The sequence below is a fragment of the Bactrocera neohumeralis genome, chromosome 2 (genome assembly GCF_024586455.1).
Source record: "Bactrocera neohumeralis isolate Rockhampton chromosome 2, APGP_CSIRO_Bneo_wtdbg2-racon-allhic-juicebox.fasta_v2, whole genome shotgun sequence".
Classification (NCBI taxonomy): Eukaryota; Metazoa; Arthropoda; class Insecta; order Diptera; family Tephritidae; genus Bactrocera; species Bactrocera neohumeralis.
In genome coordinates this window covers 43,471,708-43,493,126 of record NC_065919.1, presented here as the reverse complement: position 1 = coordinate 43,493,126, position 21,419 = coordinate 43,471,708, and the positions used below count along the sequence as shown (strand labels likewise).

General features: G+C 35.5%; 1 protein-coding gene across 2 annotated transcripts in view; it reads right to left on the bottom strand.

The window, feature by feature from the left end:
- The window catches only part of LOC126751266 (NADP-dependent malic enzyme), a 35,060-nt gene extending 16,265 nt beyond the window's left edge, over nt 1-18,795 (bottom strand). Inside the window, exons 1-2 of one of the 2 annotated variants that reach the window (XM_050461386.1) lie at nt 18,051-18,795; nt 4,188-5,118 (exon numbers count right to left, since the gene is read on the bottom strand). In XM_050461386.1, the coding sequence (XP_050317343.1) occupies nt 4,188-5,118; nt 18,051-18,112 (993 nt within the window). In that variant the 5' untranslated portion in view covers nt 18,113-18,795. Of the gene's footprint in view, nt 1-4,187; nt 5,119-9,392; nt 9,584-18,050 lie in introns of those variants that run through there. The other variant, XM_050461385.1, reaches the window with a different exon arrangement.
- Between the last annotated feature and the right edge of the window lie 2,624 nt (nt 18,796-21,419).

Sequence of the window (21,419 nt, the reverse complement as noted above, 5' to 3'; positions counted from 1 at the left end):
TAGTCGGTCATACTAGTATTTATAAACTGGTTTCCGGCTAGTAGCTTTGACTGCAGGGGAACTACTCCCGAATACAATGCGCATAAGCACTTATAGTGACGGTCCCACAAGACTTAAATTGACATCAGTCGCTATCATTATGAATTTTTAAGAGAAGAAAGAATTTCATTTTCCAAATTATAAATGTATGCAGTACAAAATCAATCCAAATTAGTCTTATTAAAATTAATTGGTTTTTATATGCATTTGTCTAATAAAATTATTGAAATTTCTACTCCAGTAATAAAGTGCCTCTAATCCCAAATAACACAAATAAATGCATAAAAATATAATGGATATCATGTGAATGAAAATAACACATATGTATGTATGTACGTATGTATGTATATGATTTTGCCTAATTTCGTGAAATTTTTAAAGAGCACACAATATATCTAATGAGATGATGGAGATATTATATAGTACATGCATATTTATTTAACGTTGTTTTTTTTTATGAATACGCATTGGTGTGTGAATGTTTAAATTGCCAACAAGTGGCGCAAACAAACTCGTGCGTGAAACTTTGACCCCTAACAAGGTGACATAACCGAATGTATGCTCACATAAGTATGCAAGCTATTTAGGAGCTGTGCATACACAAACATACATGCATACAACTCGGTTATGTAGCACAGTTACTACGAAATCGATTCAACTTCGTTTTTCGGTCAAAATTTAAAAAGTGTTTGTATACATGTATATGTGGCTATATGTACTTATGTATGACCTGCTGAGTCGTGACGCCAAACATATATTTGTCGAAATTAGCATATGCATGTCATACATACATATGTATTTAATAGTCTGCCTTTCCCGAATACAGATATTTGTTGTTTTAAAGGTTATCAGCTGACATTAGAAGTTTTAGAAAGAAATATTCGTCATTTTGCGTCAACTTAGTCATTTGTCATATGATTTTATGTATATATATACATATGTAAGTATGTATGTACGCACAGATGTTTATATGTACATACATACATGCATACATATGTACATACATATGTATGTGTCAAAATAACAATGACAAAGCGTTAAATTCTAATTTATTATTGATTATTTTATATACTAAATAATTAAATCACTCCTCATCCTTTAAAAGCTGGATTTTCTATGAATAAGTGACGTCAGCACTCGCATAGGAAACCAAACAAATTTTTGCATAAAACCAATGCAATTAATTACTAAAGAAATTATGTCCGTATGCGAGTATACATATGTTTTAAATAGCTACTACCGCAATTACACACACACATACATACATTTGTATATATGTACATATATACATATGTATTTTTATATGCCAATCATATGTTAAAGATGTCGTGTCTGTGGCGCTTAGATTTAACATTAGATTATTTAATGTCTGCACATGCAGCATTAGTAGATATTTATTTGCCGTTTTTGATTATAAAAAAATTTGATTGAGCTTTTGTATGGGCTTAATCACGCTGCGTTTGAGTGACAATGAAATTATGGCACAAACTACAAATGTACATACATATGTACTTATATATATTTGCGCGTGTATGTACATATGTATGCGTGTTTGCGATTCATATCTTTTCGCATACTCAAAGCATTATTATATTTTCTACAGATGACGTACAGTATCTAGCTGTAGAAAGTTTTTTTTCGATCCATTCTTCTTCTTGCAATTTTTGCTTTTCAACCGCATTATTTGCAATTCAAGCAAGTTTTTTTCAAAGGAGAGCGTGCATAATATCAAAACAGAGAGCAATTTCATGTATATGTATGTTTATGTAAAGGTATGTGTTTTTGAGAGTATTAATTGTGAACAGCTGATAGATTAAGAGGGTGCTATTTTTGAAGAGAAGCGGCTTAAAGAATATTGAAAATTTTATATTAATTTTAAGTTGATAAATTTTTATGTGAGTGAAAAAATTCCTTAAAATAGTGTTGTTAATAATTTTAGCTTATAGAATTAACATTATTAAATATAACATTACCGGATAGTTTTAAATTTTTTTAATTGCATATTAGCTGGCTTGGCGAATTTCTCTAATCACTTTGACAATTTAAGGTATTTTTTCCCCTTTTCAGATCTTTTTTGTTTTTAAGTCAATCTTCTAGATATTTTAATAATTGTGCTACTATTCGGAGCGAAGACGAATTCAAAAACTCAGATATCTACAAATTTGATCCAGTCGTTCTTGACTCCCAGATTTTGTAGCTAATCCGATTTTGGTTTGTGTAAAGATATTGTACAAATATACAGTAAAAATTTCTAATCTTTCTAATACTTTCAAATACGTTATTAAAAAATGTCTTCTTACGATCTTTTTCAATCGCGCTAAATGAAAACAAAACTTTAAAAAGTAATAAAATTCATAAAATAAGTTATGTAATGATTTTGAGGCATTATTTTGTGCATACATAGAAAAAGTTGCAAAAATTATTCTCTACGATTTAACGTTGGAGCGATATAAAAAATAAATTCGTTTTTGTAAATCTTGAAATTTTTTTTTAACAAATAAGTCTATCAATAACTTGTTCAAAGCATTGTTTATATGGAAAATCTAAAATCAAAATGCGCCATCTGCTAATATTAATATTAAGAGCTCAATAACTACAAGTTTTTTCTTCGTCATTTCGGACGATATTTATGCTAAAAATAAAATAAAAATAATTAAAATTTGTTTAGGCCCAATAGGCAATACAAATAATTACAGATAGGGGATGTTCGAGTCTCAATCACTGCGGCAATATTGCAAAGCATCATATTCGACGCAAAAATGTAGCAACTTTTGCAAATGTCAAACGTTCGAGAAACGGTCGACAAAATCGGCATCAACAAAATTTATGATGGAAAAATGAGGCAAGCGAAATCGCTCTTTATTTTTGTTTATAACTAACTATTATCATTAATTGTGTTTCACGAGACATCCGAAAATGTGATAAATATATATCTGGAGGATAAAATCGAATTGTTTTAAAGAAGTTTTACTATTGCCCCCTTCTTTAAAGTTTCAGTCATAAGCCACTTTTTTACGCAAACAACTTTGTTTCCTTGCATTTTTGTATTTAAGGAGCAAACTACACTCACTCTACCCACTACCCACCAAGTTATCTACTGTTAAATTTATTAAAAATTCATTTTTAAGACTTCTTAAACTTCACTTCTTCAATGCACCTGCACGCCGCGCAAAATATTTGCAAAATATTTGTTTAAGTATCAGCTGAGTATCTGCAAAAAAACATCAGGGTTGCAATATTGCCGCAGTTATTTGCTTGCTTGAACATCTCATACTGATCAGTATATAAATAACTTTAATAAAAATTAAAATAACCCAAAAGTGAACAGCTTTCACAACTTCCGTTCATGTTCAAAAAGATTTTAGAAGTATTTCTGATTCCTGGTTATTAAAATGTCTTCAGTAATTCTTGTAAATAATTTACCATCAAACTTTACTTTAATTTATTACAAAAATTCGCTCCTAAAAATCACCTTTTATCTATGCTCACGTATAAATTGACGCTACTGCGCACAGAGCAATCGAAAAAGTGGCATGACTTTTGCGCTGAGTAATGCGGTTCACCATTACTGGGGCGTAGTGTAGTAACAGATAGTAATTATACACAAGTGCGCCTAACATAAGGGCGCATTTCGATACATAAGTACATTACTAGAAGTGAACAGTATTTTACGCTCACGGAAAAGCTAACCGGTGTGTCACAAAAGTTACTTAGCCCGAACAAGGGCAAAAGGACACCATGCAAAATGATTCACAAAATATACAACATTTGATCGATTTTTAATGAAATCGACCAAAATAATGACCAGCGGAGATTTTACACAATTTGTTTGAGTTAAAAATTTTGAGCGTTCTGCTGAAGCGAAAAAGTTTTATTTGCAACCCCTATTGCCTGTACCGCAGCCTGCAAGCGCAGGCCACAACCAATTTCAACCAATTGCCAGTTGGGTAATTTTCCATTCGCGAATCACTTTGCACACATACATATGCACAGCGGCATTTCCTGCTACGAATATGCTCAATATCCTTGATAAAATAATTCTTTCACTTTTATGGCACGAAAAATTTTTCAATTTATTCTATACACAAATCGCAAATTAATCAAAAAAAAACTATTTTGAGACTTCCATTTCTTCACTCGTCACTTACCTTGTTGTATTTCTTTTGATGCAAGCGTTCCAAGCCACTCACTTTGCCGGGCACCTCCGCATCATCGCCCTGGGCCAAATTTGTTTTATGCGAAAAACATTTCGATTGTTGGACTGGTTCGGCCATTGTGCTATAGTTTCTCAACTGTTGTTTCGGTACACTGGTCAGTAAATTATTACTATTATTGTAGCTATTTAAAGCTTCGACGTTTTCACTTAGTTCCTGTAATGCCTTTGAGGATAATAACGGTGGCAATAATTGTTGCTGCTCCTTTTCTTTTTCCAATTTGACTTGATTGCTTGTGTTTGTGGTGATTTCCGTCAAACTATTGACTTCTTGTTCCTTCTTAAACGATATTATTTGCTGCGTCTGCAATAAATGAGACGGCAACGACGACTGTTCGGCGGCGACTCGACTCGTACTGATTTTACTCAATTTTGCTATGCCATTTGACAACTCGTATTCGACAGTTGTTGTCGTTGTTGTTAATGTAGTCGTATGATTATTGCTCGCTTGACTACTACTGTGGTGAGCATACTGTGCTTGCGTGGAGACAAGAGTGTTTCTATTGTCGGTGGCGTGGCAACAATGTTGCGTAGACATGGGGACTCCGATTGCGCGTTGTTTCGCATTCGTTGCGTCATTGTTTCTAGTGTTGCTAGTGTTGTTGTTGGTCAGCTGTGCTCCACCAACAGCTGATTGCACGAAAGCTCCACTATCGTTGCCGTTGCCGCTGCTACAGTGACAGCTGTTGGCCGTGGTCGCTAGTTGTTGTTGTTGGCTTTGGCAATGTTCATTCACTGGAATTGTTGTTTTATACATTGTGTTTTGTGTTGGCTGCTGTTGTTGTTGCTGCCGATAATGCTCATACGGCGTTACCTGGCCATTGGAAGGGTTGTATGAATTGCTGGCGGTCGGATAAAGCGGTGCGCTGCGAACAAAACATATGTGTGTGTGAGAACAGAAAGAGAAAACCACAACAACAGATAAAATTGCTAAATTGTTAGACGCGTGTTATGTTATGTGTATGTATTGTGCGAAAATGAATAACAGCGGCTACATAGTTATGTATTTTTGTATTTATTAAATTAAAGCGGTTTATGATAAATTCGCGCCACTCGTTGTGTAATTCACACTTTTAAACGCTTTGGTATATATTTTTGATAAAAAGACAGCCGTAGCTAAGAAACGTATAACATATACATACATACATATGTATGTACTTACTATAATTATGTGAATTTGTTTGGTTTTTGGTAGATAAAAATTATTTTGGCTTTTTAAATAAAATATTAAATATATGTAATTAACAGCATGTACAGATTTATAATTACACAATAAAACAAAAAATATTTTTTTTTGTATCTTACCAAATTTTGATGTTTTCAAGTGTCCAGACTACGAATTTATTCATGAACAAGTAAGAAAGGGCTAAGTTCGGGTGCATCCGAACATTTTATACTCTTGCAACTTGCCAGAATCAAAGCCAGGGAAATACCTTATTGGCCGATATATCCAGCATAAAGTCATGGGTGCTCGAGGAAGTATTGACCTGATTCAAGCCATTTTTGATACACAGAATTACTATTCTCACGAAAGGATTCTGTCTGGATTTCAATTGTATATTTTACACATTGCATGATATTTCCGGTCAAAAGTCAACTATAGATACTAGGATTCACATATTCGGTACCTAGGGCCTTGAACAATTTTGGTTGGATTTGTACAATTTTTGGTCATAAGGTGGCATACTTTAAGGGAATTTTTATTTAGTCCGATTTCACACTGTGACATAGGAATATAAGAAGAATGCTACGTACTAAATTTGGACGAAATCGATAGGTCGGGTCCCGAGATATGGGATTTGAACAAAACGTGGGCGGTGCCACGCCCATCCTCCTTGTTTCACACTAGCTCCCATAAAACTCTCTCATACTATCTCGGAGGTAAAATTTAATGTCTCTGGCGTATTAAGTTATAGATTTATCGCGCTTTTAGTAGTTTTTAACAGTACCGTTATATGGGGAGTGAGCGGGGTTATCCTCCGATTTCACACCGTCGGTACAAGTTCTTATAAGATTTGTACTCAGCAAATTTGATTGTTGTAGCTTTAGTGGTTTAGGAGATATGTAAATTAAAGATATTAGAGGGCGCGTGCCCCTTGCTACAGCTATTCTCTGTGCCAACAGAGTTACAGTTACAGTTTTATAACTTAATTTTCTGCTTAGTTATTACACTTTATAGATTTTCGGTTAATGGCGGTTTGTGGTCGGGGCAGTGGTCCGATTACGCCCATCTACGAACACGTAATTTTCTATGTATTAAGAAACCCGCATACCAACTTTCATCAAGATATTATATTTAAATTTTTACTCAAGTTACAGTTTGCACGGACGGCGGAGAGACGTACAGACAAACAGTCACCCGGATTTAAAATTTTCTCGTCACTCTAATCGTTTATACACTTGTGGTCACATAATTAAGTCTATATATTCATATAACCTTATATCTATCTCGTTTAGTAGAAAGTGAGACGTAGAACCGTAAGGTGAACAAAGTTATAATATTCTGTAGCGGCATGTTGCAAGAGTATAAAAATGTGCTGACAAACTTTCGGACTTCTCGGGCAAATATGTATATATTTTAAATTTGACAATCTCCGCAATCAGACCACTATAGCATCTAACTTCCATAAAAACTGACCAGTCAAAATCAAGTCCTTGCAAAATATCTGTACGATATTTGATATAGTTTGAAGGTTGTCCAAAATAATCCAACAATATTCGAACAAACTATTTATTAATTGTTTACATCAATCTTCTTTGCTAGAATAAACTAACAAGTCGTTAGTCTGTTACGTTTCAAGGTTTAGTTATACTTATAGTAGAAATGCACCTGTGAAGAGTATAAAAAAAAGTAAAAACATGTTGTATAAAAGGATAGCCAAAGAGCAGCTGGCATCTAATCTACAAAACCTACGCAGACAGCCAAACAGCATTCTAGGCAGTAACCTCGTATCGGATAACGGCCAGAAGTGTCTTGGGAAGCAAACACCTTCACTTCTACTGGATGCCAAGCCGCAAAGGCATCGAGGGTAATGAAATAGTGGACGAGATTGTCAAGAATGGTGTGAGGTTAACATCCGAAAACGTGATCAACATTAGAAAAACCATGCATTGTCTATAGGACGATCTAGACAGAAGCATGGTAGAGAAAATCAAAACCCGATGGAACGAGCTACGTGGGTGCAAAACTGCAAAAGTCATGTATCTATTGGCACTCGATAGAAAACACTGTAAGAACATGATGGATAGGGCTGACAGATCGAGAAGACTATATACAAGGCACGAAATGTCTAGAACAGGGCACCAGCGAAACAAAGGAGCATCTCTTGTACACTTGTCCCGCATTGGCAAGACTACGCTGTGAGCACCTGGTGTCCCCACGGTATGATACACTGGAGGAGGCATCCGAAAGGATGATGATTACTCCTCTTGGACTTAGCCACTGAACTCCATATGATAACAAAAAGCAAACTGGTCTATGCGTGGCTCATTGGCCTGCCAGATTTACTTTCGTAGAAGGCACTTCTACATAGCTCTTAGTAGTTTAAAGACCAGTTACTTCATATTATGACAATATGCACAATCAGAAACAGAAACAGAATGAAATTTACTAAAGCAAACTGAAAAACAAACAGCCTCAAAAGAATTACAACTCAGATTCTTGTCTGCGAACTCTCCACTAAATAAATTGGTTAAAGATAAAATCGGAAAATATTTCTTGGATGTCCTATATATAGAATTGAAGTTGAAATAGAATATAAAAATATGCCGCTTATAGGCGAAGTAAAGCCTGCGCTAAGACTGATTTTGAGTCAATTGAGTTGAGGTTATGTTGGGGCCTTCAATAGCTTACCGCCCATCTTAATGAAAGTTTGAGGTTATTGATAAAGATGAATATTCCGGATGTCTTCAAAGTTAAAAAAATGTGGAAAGGAATCCAAGAAACATGTGGGCAAGTCCCTTGTATACAGAAGTTGAGGACTTTTATTATTTGATCGAATATATGTATGTTCTAATATTTTATTGGTTTCTGTTCAGTTCTCTCAGAAGATATACAGTATTTTTGTTCACAGTCCAAAAGACTGGAAAATTGAATATTTACTTGGATTGGGCAATGATTCAACATACATATGGAAAAATTTGTTCAACAAATTAGTTTAACAATTAGCCTCATTTTGTATTTTTAAGGAATTAAAGATCATTAACCTGTTACTCCTAACGCTTGTAACGCTTATATACAGTTTTGTTAACTTAAATTGAAAATGTTCAAGTAATGGACTTGAAGTAAAATGCATTAGTAGTAAATAAATTGACAAATTCATTCCAAATAAATATTGAAATCACATTTTAGAAAATTAAAATTAAATTATATATTCTCCAAATCATTGAAATAACGGTGAATTTTGTAAATCACTGTGTTCCATTAAAATCAAATTAAGCTTGACAGTACAAAGTGCATTTGTTCCAGGCGTGATAAGTGATAAGCGGAGAAATCGTCCATAGTTTATGAAACGAATAATCATTATTTGTTGAACCGAGCACAGAACATAAATATTTGCACACATTCGTAACAAAATAGCAAAAGTAATTAACTGATATGAAATATGTACATATGTATGTAGTGTTCTTGTTTATAGATTTTTAGTAATTTAAAAGCAATTAAATTTAATCAAACAAAAACAGGTGATTTCTGATAAGAGATTAAATAGCAAAATTTTTGTTATAGAAGTTATGGTATATACATATTTACAACTATAGGGACTATAGAAACATACATACATATGTATGTATGTGTTCAGTATTACACCCGGTATAGTTAGGCCAAAAGGAGATAATTGCAATGTAAATTAATCTGGCAATATGTGACCATTAATTAATTAACTTATTTAGCAAAATAAATTAACTTTTACAGTAAGATATACATATGTATGTAGTACTTGATTGAAATGAGTCTCGAAATATCAAACTTTTTTGTATTTTATTATTTATTAAGTACATATGTATGTATGTATGTATGTATGTACATATGTATGTATGTATGTACATATAATGATCAGTTCACTTTTCATTGCAGTATGAAGTGGTAAGTTCGCGTGATAATGGCAATTTTTTCGGATTCCTTTTTGACTTTTTTACTTACCGTGCTTTATATGACAGACCAACACTGAAAAGCCGCGACTTTATCAGCATTGGACTAAACACTTTCAATTGCATTTTTAATTCACTTTTATAGTATATTATTATATACAAATACTTATATTTGAAGATTCTTTTTATTTCACTATAATTATTAGTTTGGCAATATTGTCAAAGCGTTTCTCAGCTCACTTTCACGTTTGAAATTAGAACGATGACTGACTGCTCACGCCGGCTGTGCGCCACTGAATCGGCGCCAACTATGTATGTGTAAGAAAAAAATCATTGTATAATTCTTTGCACTCTCCTATAGTACTTTATCAACATAACTAGGGGATTTGTTTACAAGCCTCACATATGTATATATGCCTCTGTGTGTCGTTGCTTTTATTGGTTTTCTATTTTCGCATTTCGCTTTCTGTGCTGATTAGCTCTCATGCATCGGTCAACAGAACGACGAACAAAACAAAATAGTGGAAATATTTAAACATGCACTTGAAAGGGTTTTCATATTCTCTGCACATACAGTTACACAAAAATACAGATATATTTATACACAGTAGGAGTAAAAGTACCTGTAAAGCTCAAACACTCGGAAATCAACACACGCTCTTGAGTATAGGCAAATTGTTTTGCTAAGAGAAAAACGCGAGCACATATTTCGGCCAAAAACTGGAGTAGTGCGCATGTGTGGGCTTTTACAAGAACTATTTAGCGTCTGCGAAAGTTTGCTAGCGCGTAAAATTTTTGGCAAAAAAAAAAACTTTTCCTACGAATGCTTTCCATTGCTGATTTATTTTCAATTTAAGAGGTTCGTATAAGCGCTTAGACGAGTAGCTTTTGGAATTCTTACTGAAATATTAAAAACATGAATTGATTATATTTAAAACTTAAACAATATCTAAGTGACGCATCCAATTTCTTAGAAACAAAGTAAAATTTGTGGTAAGTAAAGATGCTACGTAGTCACAAGTTTAAGCCCTTGTCAAACGCTCAAAATTTTTTTATACTCTTGCAACATGTTGCTAGAGTTTATAAAAGTTTACTTGTAACATCTAAAACCAACTGAGATACATACATATACATACAGTCAAACTTCCATATATACTATTATCCCAAAAAAACTTCGATTATATCTTCGATATAGAAATTTTTTTTTTAAAGAAACTCAATTGCTACTTTAGAGTATATTAAATGATGAATATGTATTTGTTGTTTAAAACACACATTACAGAAAACTGTAATAAGTTACAGTGAAGTGAAGTATTCAGAAATTAGTGACTGAAAATTTTCTTTTTTTTTGTATTTTCAGTAAAAAATGACTCTAATTTGTTTAAAGCCGTATAGTGCTTATCAGTTGTAGTGTCATTTGTTTGCAAATATAAACTCAATGTTCGGAAAGCATGCTGGTGAATAGTTTCTTCTACCGATCCCTCGCCGTCACTCTCCGTTCCGCTTAATATTGGATCATCTAATTCAGGGCAGTAATTCTCAACAATATCAGCATCTGTAGGAAAGCCAGTTGTGCAAAGGTCATTATCTACTGCAATATAATCCTGAAGAGTAGCACTGCAAGTTATTTTGTTTGCTTTTAACCATGCTTCGTAATCAGCTTCAATTATATTTCGATATTCATCAGTAGTACTTAAAAACTCAGAGGTTCATCTTCCTCTTCCCATTCAGAGTATTGACCAAATCCAGCTTTTTTGAAGCAATTCCCTATGGTTTGATTTTTGACGTCAATATCCCAAGCTTATTGTTACATAATTGATGCAATCCGTAAGTGTAATATCTTGTTTTTCGTCTGCCTCTATACGCTTTAGTGCTTCTTTTACTATTCTGGTACGATAAAAAACTTTCAAGTTTTGAATTACTCCCTGATCCAGCGGCTGTAATTTAGAGGTCATATTCGGTGGAAAAAATGCCAGTTCAATGGCTTTCAGTTTGCTTTGTACGTCTTTAGAATGTGCTGGGCAATTTTCAATAAACAATAAAATTTTTCGGCCAGTACTTTGAAAGCGCTTATCCAAATTTAGAACCCATTCTTCAAAAATTTGGCCAGTCATCCAGGCCTTGGAGTTATAGGCCAGGATACTGCGAGTTGTAGAATGAGAGAAAAGCACATTACTTCGAGTTATAGAAGTCATAATTATATTTTCGTTCGAGTTATCGAGAACTTCGAGTTATAGAGTTACGGAAGGCATATGTTAATTACTCTCTTAATGCTACTCCAACCCATTTAGTTCGAGTTAGAGAAAATTCGAGTTAAAGAAGTTCGAGTTATGGAAGTTCGACTGTATATACATATGTACATATATAGATCTATTGTAAATGTATTGAAAGTGGGCTACACCTGATATTAAACCCCATATCCTTAGTATAATGACTTCCGATCCCATGGTAGACCTTCTCCTGGTATATCCATATATTAAATATAACGCCTTTGGGTTGAATATTTCCCATGGTTTTTTTCTGAATCAAAATATGGTAATAACCTAAATATTTCTATGACCCATCATATATGTGAATGAGATACAATAAATTTCGTGAAGATATCTGTTAAAAAAAAAGTTTTCCACAAAATAACTTGTTCCTATTGGTCGGTTTCAAGGATAGCTATGTGCTATAGTGGTCCGATGTGATCAATATATTCGGATATTATAGCGTGGCAATGCACAATAATCCATGCTAATCGTGAAGGTATTCGTATCTTGTCAGATAAAAAGATTTTCCTTACAAATACTTCATTTTGATCGATCAGTTCATAAGTTCATATACTAAGTTTTATCCTATAGTTCGATGTCGGCGGCGGACAAATGAGAATCTACTGACTGAGACTGTCCAAAATATAGCGAAATCTGAAGGACGGACGGATGGAGTCATGTGTAGAAGTTCAGGAAGCGACGAAAGTCCTCTGATTGCCATTCACTTGGGAGTGGCCAGAAACGATTTTTTTATATATGGCTCAAGTAGCTCAAGACTTCCGGTCTTTGGCCAAGTATCTTCTGGGTAGCCTAAGAACATCCGTTTGAAAGCGAGCTAAAGTGAGAAGGTGAAGCATCCCCTCCATGGGGTTGTGTTCTGTGTTTGGGACCCGCCACTTAAAAAACCCTACCAAGGAAAAGAAGAAGACAGCCTCGGAAGGGAGCTCCCTTTTTATCCGGTCCTTTAATTAGGAAGATGACGCTGCTCAGCTGGTTGATGACCTCGTCGGAGCGAAGGCTGACAGCACCGCCGTCTAAGAAATGCGTGTCATTTACTACAGCGGCCAAATTTGGTGTGGGATTCGAGCGCTCAGAGCGCACCTATGAGAGCTGCCCCTGTTACGATATCAAGGTTGTGGTTGGCGACTTTAACGACTGGGTGCGCAAAGAAGGTATCGACTTCGCCGGGATCGGAAATATAGTTATCTGTAGTACCAGATTCTAGCATAAGAAAATTCATCAAGCTACCTGGCTGTCTCCGGATCGAAAAATCATCAACCCAGATCGATCATGTTATGATAGACGGAAGACACGTCTCCAGTGCTTTAGAAGTGCGTACGCTCCGAAGTCCTAAAGCAAAAAACGCACGTCAACAAACAAAAGAATGATTCAACGTCAAGAAGCTGAAATCACAACAGACAGTCGAACGAATTTCTACTCGACTTGCACTCCTGCTCTCTGAGAGCAGTCGTCAACAACTCGGTATAATGCAAAAGAACAGCTGGTATGACGAGGAGTGCCATGTCGCAACGGAGAGAAAACAGACTGCTTACCTCGTAACGTTACGATCGATCACAACACGTGCGGGATGGGAAAGATACCGAGAGATGAAGAGGGAAGTGAGACGTGCGTGAGTATGAAGAGCTTGACAAGCTGGCTGACAGAGTTATTGTTCGAAAATTCTACGAAAAGATGCGGCGACTAACAGAAGGTTTCAAGACCGGAGCACACTCTTGTAGAACCCCCCGAGGAGATCTAGTGACAGGTGCCCGGAGCATACTAAAATTATGGAGGGAACACTTCTCCAGCTAACTGAATGACAGTGGAAACATCACGCCAGGAGAAGGCGAACCTGATTCCCCAATCGATGACGATGGAGCAGACGTTCCATTGCTCGACCATGAAGAAGTTCGAAAAGAAATTACCCGTCTGTAGAACAACAAAGCGTCGGACGAAAGCATGATCAGCGATTGGAATTTAATGTGGTCTGCCCAATCCACAAAAGGGCCACACAATCTACGCCACCTACCGTGGAATAAGTCTCCTAAACTGCGATAAGGTTCTATCGAGGGTATTACGTGAAAGATTAAAGACCTTATCAGTGTGGCTTTAGACCTGGAAAATCAACAACCGACCAGATATTCACCATGCGCCAAATCTTAGAAAAGACCCGTGAAAGGAGAATCGACACACATCATCTCTTCGTCGATTTCAAAGCTGCTATTGTCAGCAGTAAAATGATCTGCCTTTAAGCCGAGATATTTGAATTTGGTATCTCCGCAAATCTAATACGGCTGTGTTAACTGACGGACCTCTCCGAGCCGTTCGATACCAAACGAGGTTTCAGACAAGGTGACTCCCTATTGTGCGACTTCTTCAACCTGCTGCTCGAGAATATAGTTCAAGGTGCAGAACTTAATCGAGCAGGTACAATCTTTTATAAAAGTGTACAGCTGCTGGCGTTCGCCGATGATATTGATATCATTGGCCTCAACACACGCGCCGTTAGTTCCGATTTCTCCAGACTGGAGAGGGAAGCAAAGCAAATGTCGTCGCACTCGCGACTTGGCTCCCACGTCACTGTTGACAGCCATAACTTTGAAGTTGTAGATAATTTCGTCTATCTTGGAACCAGCATTAACAGCAACAACAATGTCAGCCTCGTAATCCAACGCAGAATAACTCTTACCAACAGGTGCTACTTTGAACTAAGTAGGCAATTGAGAAGTAAAGTAAAGAGGAATAGGAAGTCTTCCACTGCGTTGGAAGGACCAGGTGGAGAAGGACCTGGCTTCGCTTGGAATATCCAATTGGCGCCATTGTTGTTAACTCGGCTATAATCGCATAATCGTGTGTCGTGTCTACGCCAGGAAAGAAGAAGAAGAAAAAATTATTCCATAAATAAGTTCCATTAAATTTTGTGTTTCTGGTGTCGATACGTTCAGAAATTTGGAAAAGGCCTTCGGTGATAATTGTTTGTCGCGAGCAAATGTTTTCGATTGGTACGTATACATATTATTCAAAGAGGGTTGAGAACGTGTTGACGACGAGCAACGTCCAGGATGGCCATCAACAACAACTGCTAAACTACGCGTGAATAAAATAAAGGAATTGGTGCTTGAGAAATGACGATGAACAGTGAGTGATCTTATCATCTTAAAAGATCATTTGGGCCTAAAAAAAGTAAAAAGTTCAAATTCCCTTTTTTTTCAAAAAATAAAGTCGCGTTAACGCTTGTGAAACAATGCTCTCCGACTTCCATAATGTCATGAAACATATTATTACTGGCGATGATCTTAGATCTATGCTTACGACTCGGAAACAGACGATCAATCGGCCGAATATCGGGGCCGAAGCCGAAAAACATGTCAAAAATAAAGATTTCTTCGAGTATCGATGTGTGGTGTATTTCGAAATTTTCAACCAATATCGTGCCGCAACCACCATATTCGTCTGATTTAACTCCGTGTGACTTCTGGCTATTCAGTAAACTCAAAAGAAAATCGTTTTGATTCAATTGTAGACAATAAAGGTGATTCGCTACGGGCATTGAAGCCTATTCCGGAAATTGACTGTTTCGAGGAATGGAAAAAATGTTGGCACAAGCGTATTGGGCGCGATAGAGATTTTGAAGAATAAAAAAATTAATTTAAGTTATGAACAAAGTTTTATTATTTTTACTCATAGTTGTATATGTCTTGATATAACTCAGTGAAAGTGTGTGACATTATCATATATGTAAAAAAATGCTTAATAACCTCGAGAATTACTGTACATATGTCACAAACTACTGAGATACATTAACAAAAGTATATTGAAACATTTCTACTTTCAATTCAATATGCAATAAACAAAATGGGAATACATTATGTCAATTTCTCATATAACGTTTTTTCTAATAATGTCATATAAGTTGATGTGTTCACTTTTTCAACAATAGGTACGCCGGTCCACTGTTTCTTGTAGTCTGGTGTGTACCAGTAGATCCATGCTTCGTCGACCATCATGAAACGATGGCGTCACAGGATACATTGTCCGGCGGTTATTGATTTCATTGCGCGGTTTCCCGTCAAAAAACAAGAATTTAATCCCGAACCGATATGGTTCATTTTACATTACTGTAAAATCGACCCACATGTCCGCCAAGCGATATTATAAAAACACTGTTAGATTTTGCTGAAATGGTGATAGTAATCATTAATGAGATCTTCTATAAAATGAAGGTTTCCAAAATGAAATGAGCTGATTCAACGTTCCTTGTATTTGAGTACAGATTTTATACTTTCAATAAAATGATACTGTAATTTTTATAGTATTTTTAACAAACATCAGAGTTGCTCAAGGTCACTAGGCGTAAGTACATATAATATACAATATAGTATATCTACGTATAGTAAACAGAGTTAACGAAGAATGAATGCGGGGCGCATGGTGAACTTTATGAATGGCATACGAATTTGATATTTGTGTGTTTGAAATTAATATTATGCTATTTTTTGCAGCTTCAGTTGGATTTGAAAGCTTTAGCAGTGAACGAAGGTCACGTTCATGCTCGAGGTTGTGAGTTAGTGGAGATGTAAATATATTTAATAATGGATATAATTGTGTAGCGGTTATGCAAATTAACTCGACATTACTATTATTTTTCGCATTTTGCATAAAGAACAGGAATTTTTTTCAAAAATATCAATAGAAATACGTGACTGTGAATTTTGGAAGATTTTAAAAAGCAGCCGGCATTTGATCACGATCCGCATTATCCATATACTATATTACTTAATTTTAATAGGAAAATTTACTTCAAAACCAGCTAATAAGCAGGCTAATTTGTAAAGCAGGTTAGTTCCATACATTTTTTGGAATGCTTTCTCACTTCTAAAATTTTATTTAGACTATGGTTTATGGCAAGGTCATTTTGACAGATAATTGAAAACTTTGGAGCAAGCAAATAGTGAGCTTGCTGTCGTAGTAGGTCTCACCCCTTTTGAGTCCACGTTGTTCCTGCTCTGTTGTATCGATTGAGACAGATTTTCCCGGAGATGTCAAACATTCAAAATTATCAGCGAAAACTGTGTAGTTAATATATACATATATGTGACCTGGTCTACGGAAAGGGGGCTTAGGTGTCAAAAAAAAGGAGAACAATTAATGAGATAACGAGAAACTGACGATTATTTTTAACAGCTTTTCCCAGAAAACTAGTTTTCGCACGTTAGCTCCCTTTTCGTAGACCAGGTCACATATATGTACATATCATAGGTTATTTCGGGGTTGGCTAGGGTTAGATTTTTAAGATGGTAATATATATGTTGTAAGAGGCGACTAAAATCCAATATGCATTATGTCTGTTATTTGGCTTGCTTCGAAATTTCAGCATAGTCTTGTCAGAAATAGTGCTATAATACTCAGCTTGAACTGATTTTATAGGAATTGGATTTGGAGAATTGAAAATTCATTTCAGGCTGGGTGAATAATCACAGCACGACAGAGGTTTTAGGTCGACCTCGAATCCGACCAAGGTGGAAAAGGTATCCCTTACACCTGACCAATTGGAACCAAATAATATTTGCAAAAAGCATGTATTGCTTGGGGCGCTGGACAACGCATTGTTTTAATCTATGTGCTTTTAAGCACCAGGTACTCACGTAAGAACACGACGAATGTCGTCTAAGTTCCATGATATTTTTTTCCAACACTTTTCAAGTTATTGAAATAACTCTGTTGTTTTTGTTTACAATAACATGGCACGGTGACGGTAGAAAACATCGCGTAAATTCTTAAAATTTTGTTGAATATCTCAACGAAATGCCTTGTTCATATTATCCATAAATTTTTAGCAAAATACACTTTGTAAATACTTTGCGATAAAAAAAGTCAACTTTCGAAGGTCAATCTGACAATGTGTAAAGACAACAGAGTTTCTGTGCCGCTTTGTGACAATGGATGAAACTTGATTTTACAACATACTGTGCAATCTAATGAAATATTGTTACCCGGCGAAAGTCGTACAAATCTCGAAAATTCAATAGTTGGCCGACAAGACTTAAGTCAGTATTTTTGGGGATGTACATGAAATACGCCAATCTCGAATATGGTTAAACATGGGATCCTACTCCCACTTAAGTTGAAACATAAAATTCGAGAAACGGATGATTTTCCGTCTTTCAAAAATTGCACTTCTCACTTAAGTTAGATATTTATAGAAAGCACGCTTAGTTTAGGTATTAGTTTGAGAAAATATAGATGTCTATGTAATCCGAGAATTCATTGCTTCTAGTACTCAGAGCTAGGCACTCCGCTACGGTTTGCAATCAGATCACAACACATTACATATGAGAAAAATATATTGGACCACATGAACACCTGGTTCTTAAACTGATGACTGTTCATGAAAATTTTATTTAATAATGAGTAAGTTTCATTTTGTTTCATTTCAGTTCAATTATTGATATACTCACCCATTGTCATTGTAGCTTCTTACCGCATTCTTATCCGCACACAGTGAGCTGGAATTGCCCATGATTAGCGTCTAAAAACAATAACACACTCACATACAATATCGGATTCAATTGTGGCACGCAATGCTTCCGCCAGCGCAAGGACAAGTCTGGTTAACAATTTAAAATATATAAAATGCGTTCGATCGATAATACAACAACACTATTTAAGAGCACATGAAGAGTGACCGCTGAAACGTGGAAGTTTCCAGAATAAATACTGTAACCGTTGTTGAAGTCAATTTGTTTGAGAGTCCAATTTGTTACGTGGATTATATTTATATTAAAAAAAGTGTTTACAAGGCGACACAAAGTATTACAATAGCGTTCGTTTACAAAGCACTCACGATGTGTTAAATTTTCAGAAGCATCAAGTAAATAATAATTTATTAAGATGAGCGGAAGATATTTTTCGTAGAATTAGGCAACCGCAAGTACTGTTACAAAATTTTTTTTCTAATTTGTTTTTATTTAAAAGTTTTATAAAGTCTTTGTGGTCTCTAAGTACTTTTTAACACACTTTCCACAAGTTAGCATAACCTCTGCTCACAAATTCTATTAATAATAAAAATCTTCTACTCTTGACAATTAGAATTTAACAGTTAAACTGGAATATAATTATGTTTCTGGCAATAGCAGCCACTTTTGTGTTGTTGCACTTTACAGCAGTAGTGACCGACTTGTTGGAATTCACAAACCACTTTGACGTTTCTCGTCGTCGAACATAACGCTTGCTGGCTGTGAGCGAGAAACACACGCAATTGAAAAAATCAAAAAATGCAGTATTACAAAAGTAAAAAAAAAATAAAATTTTAAATATGTGTGTTTATATGTATGTGCTTACGAAAGCTGCCAATATAATGTTTAACGACTAGCGAAATACAAACAAACACTTTAGCAGGTGTGTATGTTTGTGCATTATTAGGCAGTGACCGCGCTTTAACTCGCTTAATAGCATTTTAACACTGAATTCATTGAAGTTTTTCGTGCCCGTTCACTGGCCGCACCGAAACAAGATCACGTAAACTGCAAAACGCAACGCAATTATGTACATAAGTCCGAGCATAATTGGCAGCACTTGTTATTAGTGTTAATGTTTGGAGGTAGAACAACAATAAACAGCGTTTAATGATCATAAGCGTGCTGCAAATCCACCTAAATACATGTATTCTCGTACATACACACACCTGTATAGGCCGTGAAGAGGTGGAACGAAAAACTCTCTAAAGAGGGATGCAGTTAATGACATTATGAAGAAGTCTTATAAAATAAGAATTTACATAATAACAATAGCTAAAACGTTTCAGCAAAAAATAAAGTAGGTATTTATTGGTCACAATTCTTAAAAATCCTGAGAGCTCTACGGAACGATGTCCACATGTTGTGAATACGTGGAATTTGCTATTTGATTTTTTTTTGCCGATTTTTTTCTGTAAAGCATGAATTAAGCATCTCGGCTGGTATTCAAATCGGAAATTTAGACAATTACTACTTAACTTTATACCAGAGGCCACATAAACAAGAAATATTCTCATTTCAGTTACCTGCTATACAAAAAGAAGAAATCACATGATTTTCCTTCTCTGCTTTTCAAGCAAATTAGTGTTAACATATCTAATCAAATCTATCTTTCTATGGGTTGACTTTGTGTTTTTTCAAAATTTTTTGTAAAATGTGTTTTTTTAGACATGTGGCGACAGAAGATACGCTTGTAATTTAATGTTTTGACCAAGAACTTACCTTATAAAGATTGTTTGTTTTGAAATGATAAAATTTTAGCCGAGAGGCCCAATTTTCGACCACTTATACAAGTGTGTATGTTAGCAATAAAGCCGTATATTCTCTTTTAAGTCGTCAGTCGTCTCGTGGTCAATCGCGTTCACAAGCGACTTCACATAACCGCACAAAGCACAGTCCAGCGTTGTTAAATCGCACTATCTTGAGGCCACGCCACAAGCCCACGACAACAGATAATGCGCTCATTAAAACTTTTCTTCAAGAAATTGATGTATGACTGTATGGTCTTGTTGGAACCAAAGGTCATCCACATCAACATCCTCCAATTATGGCACGAAAAAAGTCATTAATTGTTCTATAGCGTTTCCTCATTAACTGTAACGTTATGGCCGTCTCCTTTTTTGAAGAAATATGGATCAAAGATTCTCTCTGCCCATAGATCACACTAAACAGTGACTTTCTGCGGATGTAACAGCAAATTATCTTCATTCTATACATTTCTAAAATTTTCTTGTGAAAATCGGAATAGGTGGCCATCTCGTTTCGGGTCCTTGAACCGTGAACCTTCCATAAAATCTTCCACAAAGTGGATGGCTTCAACTCAAATTGGATAGATTCGTTCGGGTCTTCTTCAATTGTCTGCTCCACAGAAGCAATAGCGTCTTCAGTGCGTCTCTGAGGATGCGAATTAACCCCTCAAGTAGGTAAGCATGATGCGAAATTAATGCGTGGTTGCTCGAATTACTGACTCTGTTGAGCGAATATTGAACACAGCGCCTAATTCGTCGTGTGAACCGGCCTTTATTTTGGTAATAAATGTATACGATATAAGCCTGCCATTTACCCATCCTAAAAAAAGAATTGCTTTATTCCACATGTCTAAAAACACTCTTTTTTTAAATTAAAGGTATAACGTTACACTGGTCTACCACTATGATGGAATATAAAGATTTAATTCCTTTTGCAACCAAAGAAAGCGTTTCAAATAGCGATTACCCCTAGGTAGACAATCTAGCTTTACTTCCTTCCTCGCTCTAGATTCAGTGCAGTTGCAGTTAATCACGTGGCTATGGGTTGGACTCCCGATGTCAACAGCTCGTTTGGTGGATTGTGAGTTCGTGCGGTATTTATTTTGCTCGTCCCGTATCCAATTATTTATGAATGCTATTCCTAGCATATTTTTTTTGCTATTTTTCGAGTATAAAGAATGTATAGTTTCTTCACGGTGACTTTTTTAACTAATGTGCTACTAATTATTTAAAAATTCAATTCCCTTTTAACTTTTATCTCTAGTCCCCTCGAATACTTTCAGTGCCTACGCCACAGTATTATTATATAAGCAAGTGCATATGCACACATATAGTACATACATATATACTTATACATTTGAGTCACTTTTAAACGTGTATTGTTCACAGTTTTCAACTTAATTGCTTTGACTTTGTTTTAATTTTTGATTATATAAGCCGCAATATATAGCTAAGTAAATATGTATGAGCATATAGTATGTATACAAGACAAGAATTTTTAGTCAACGCATCGTTGCACTTGTTTTTTGCCTTTAAGTTGTTATTATTGTTTATTGTCAATGTT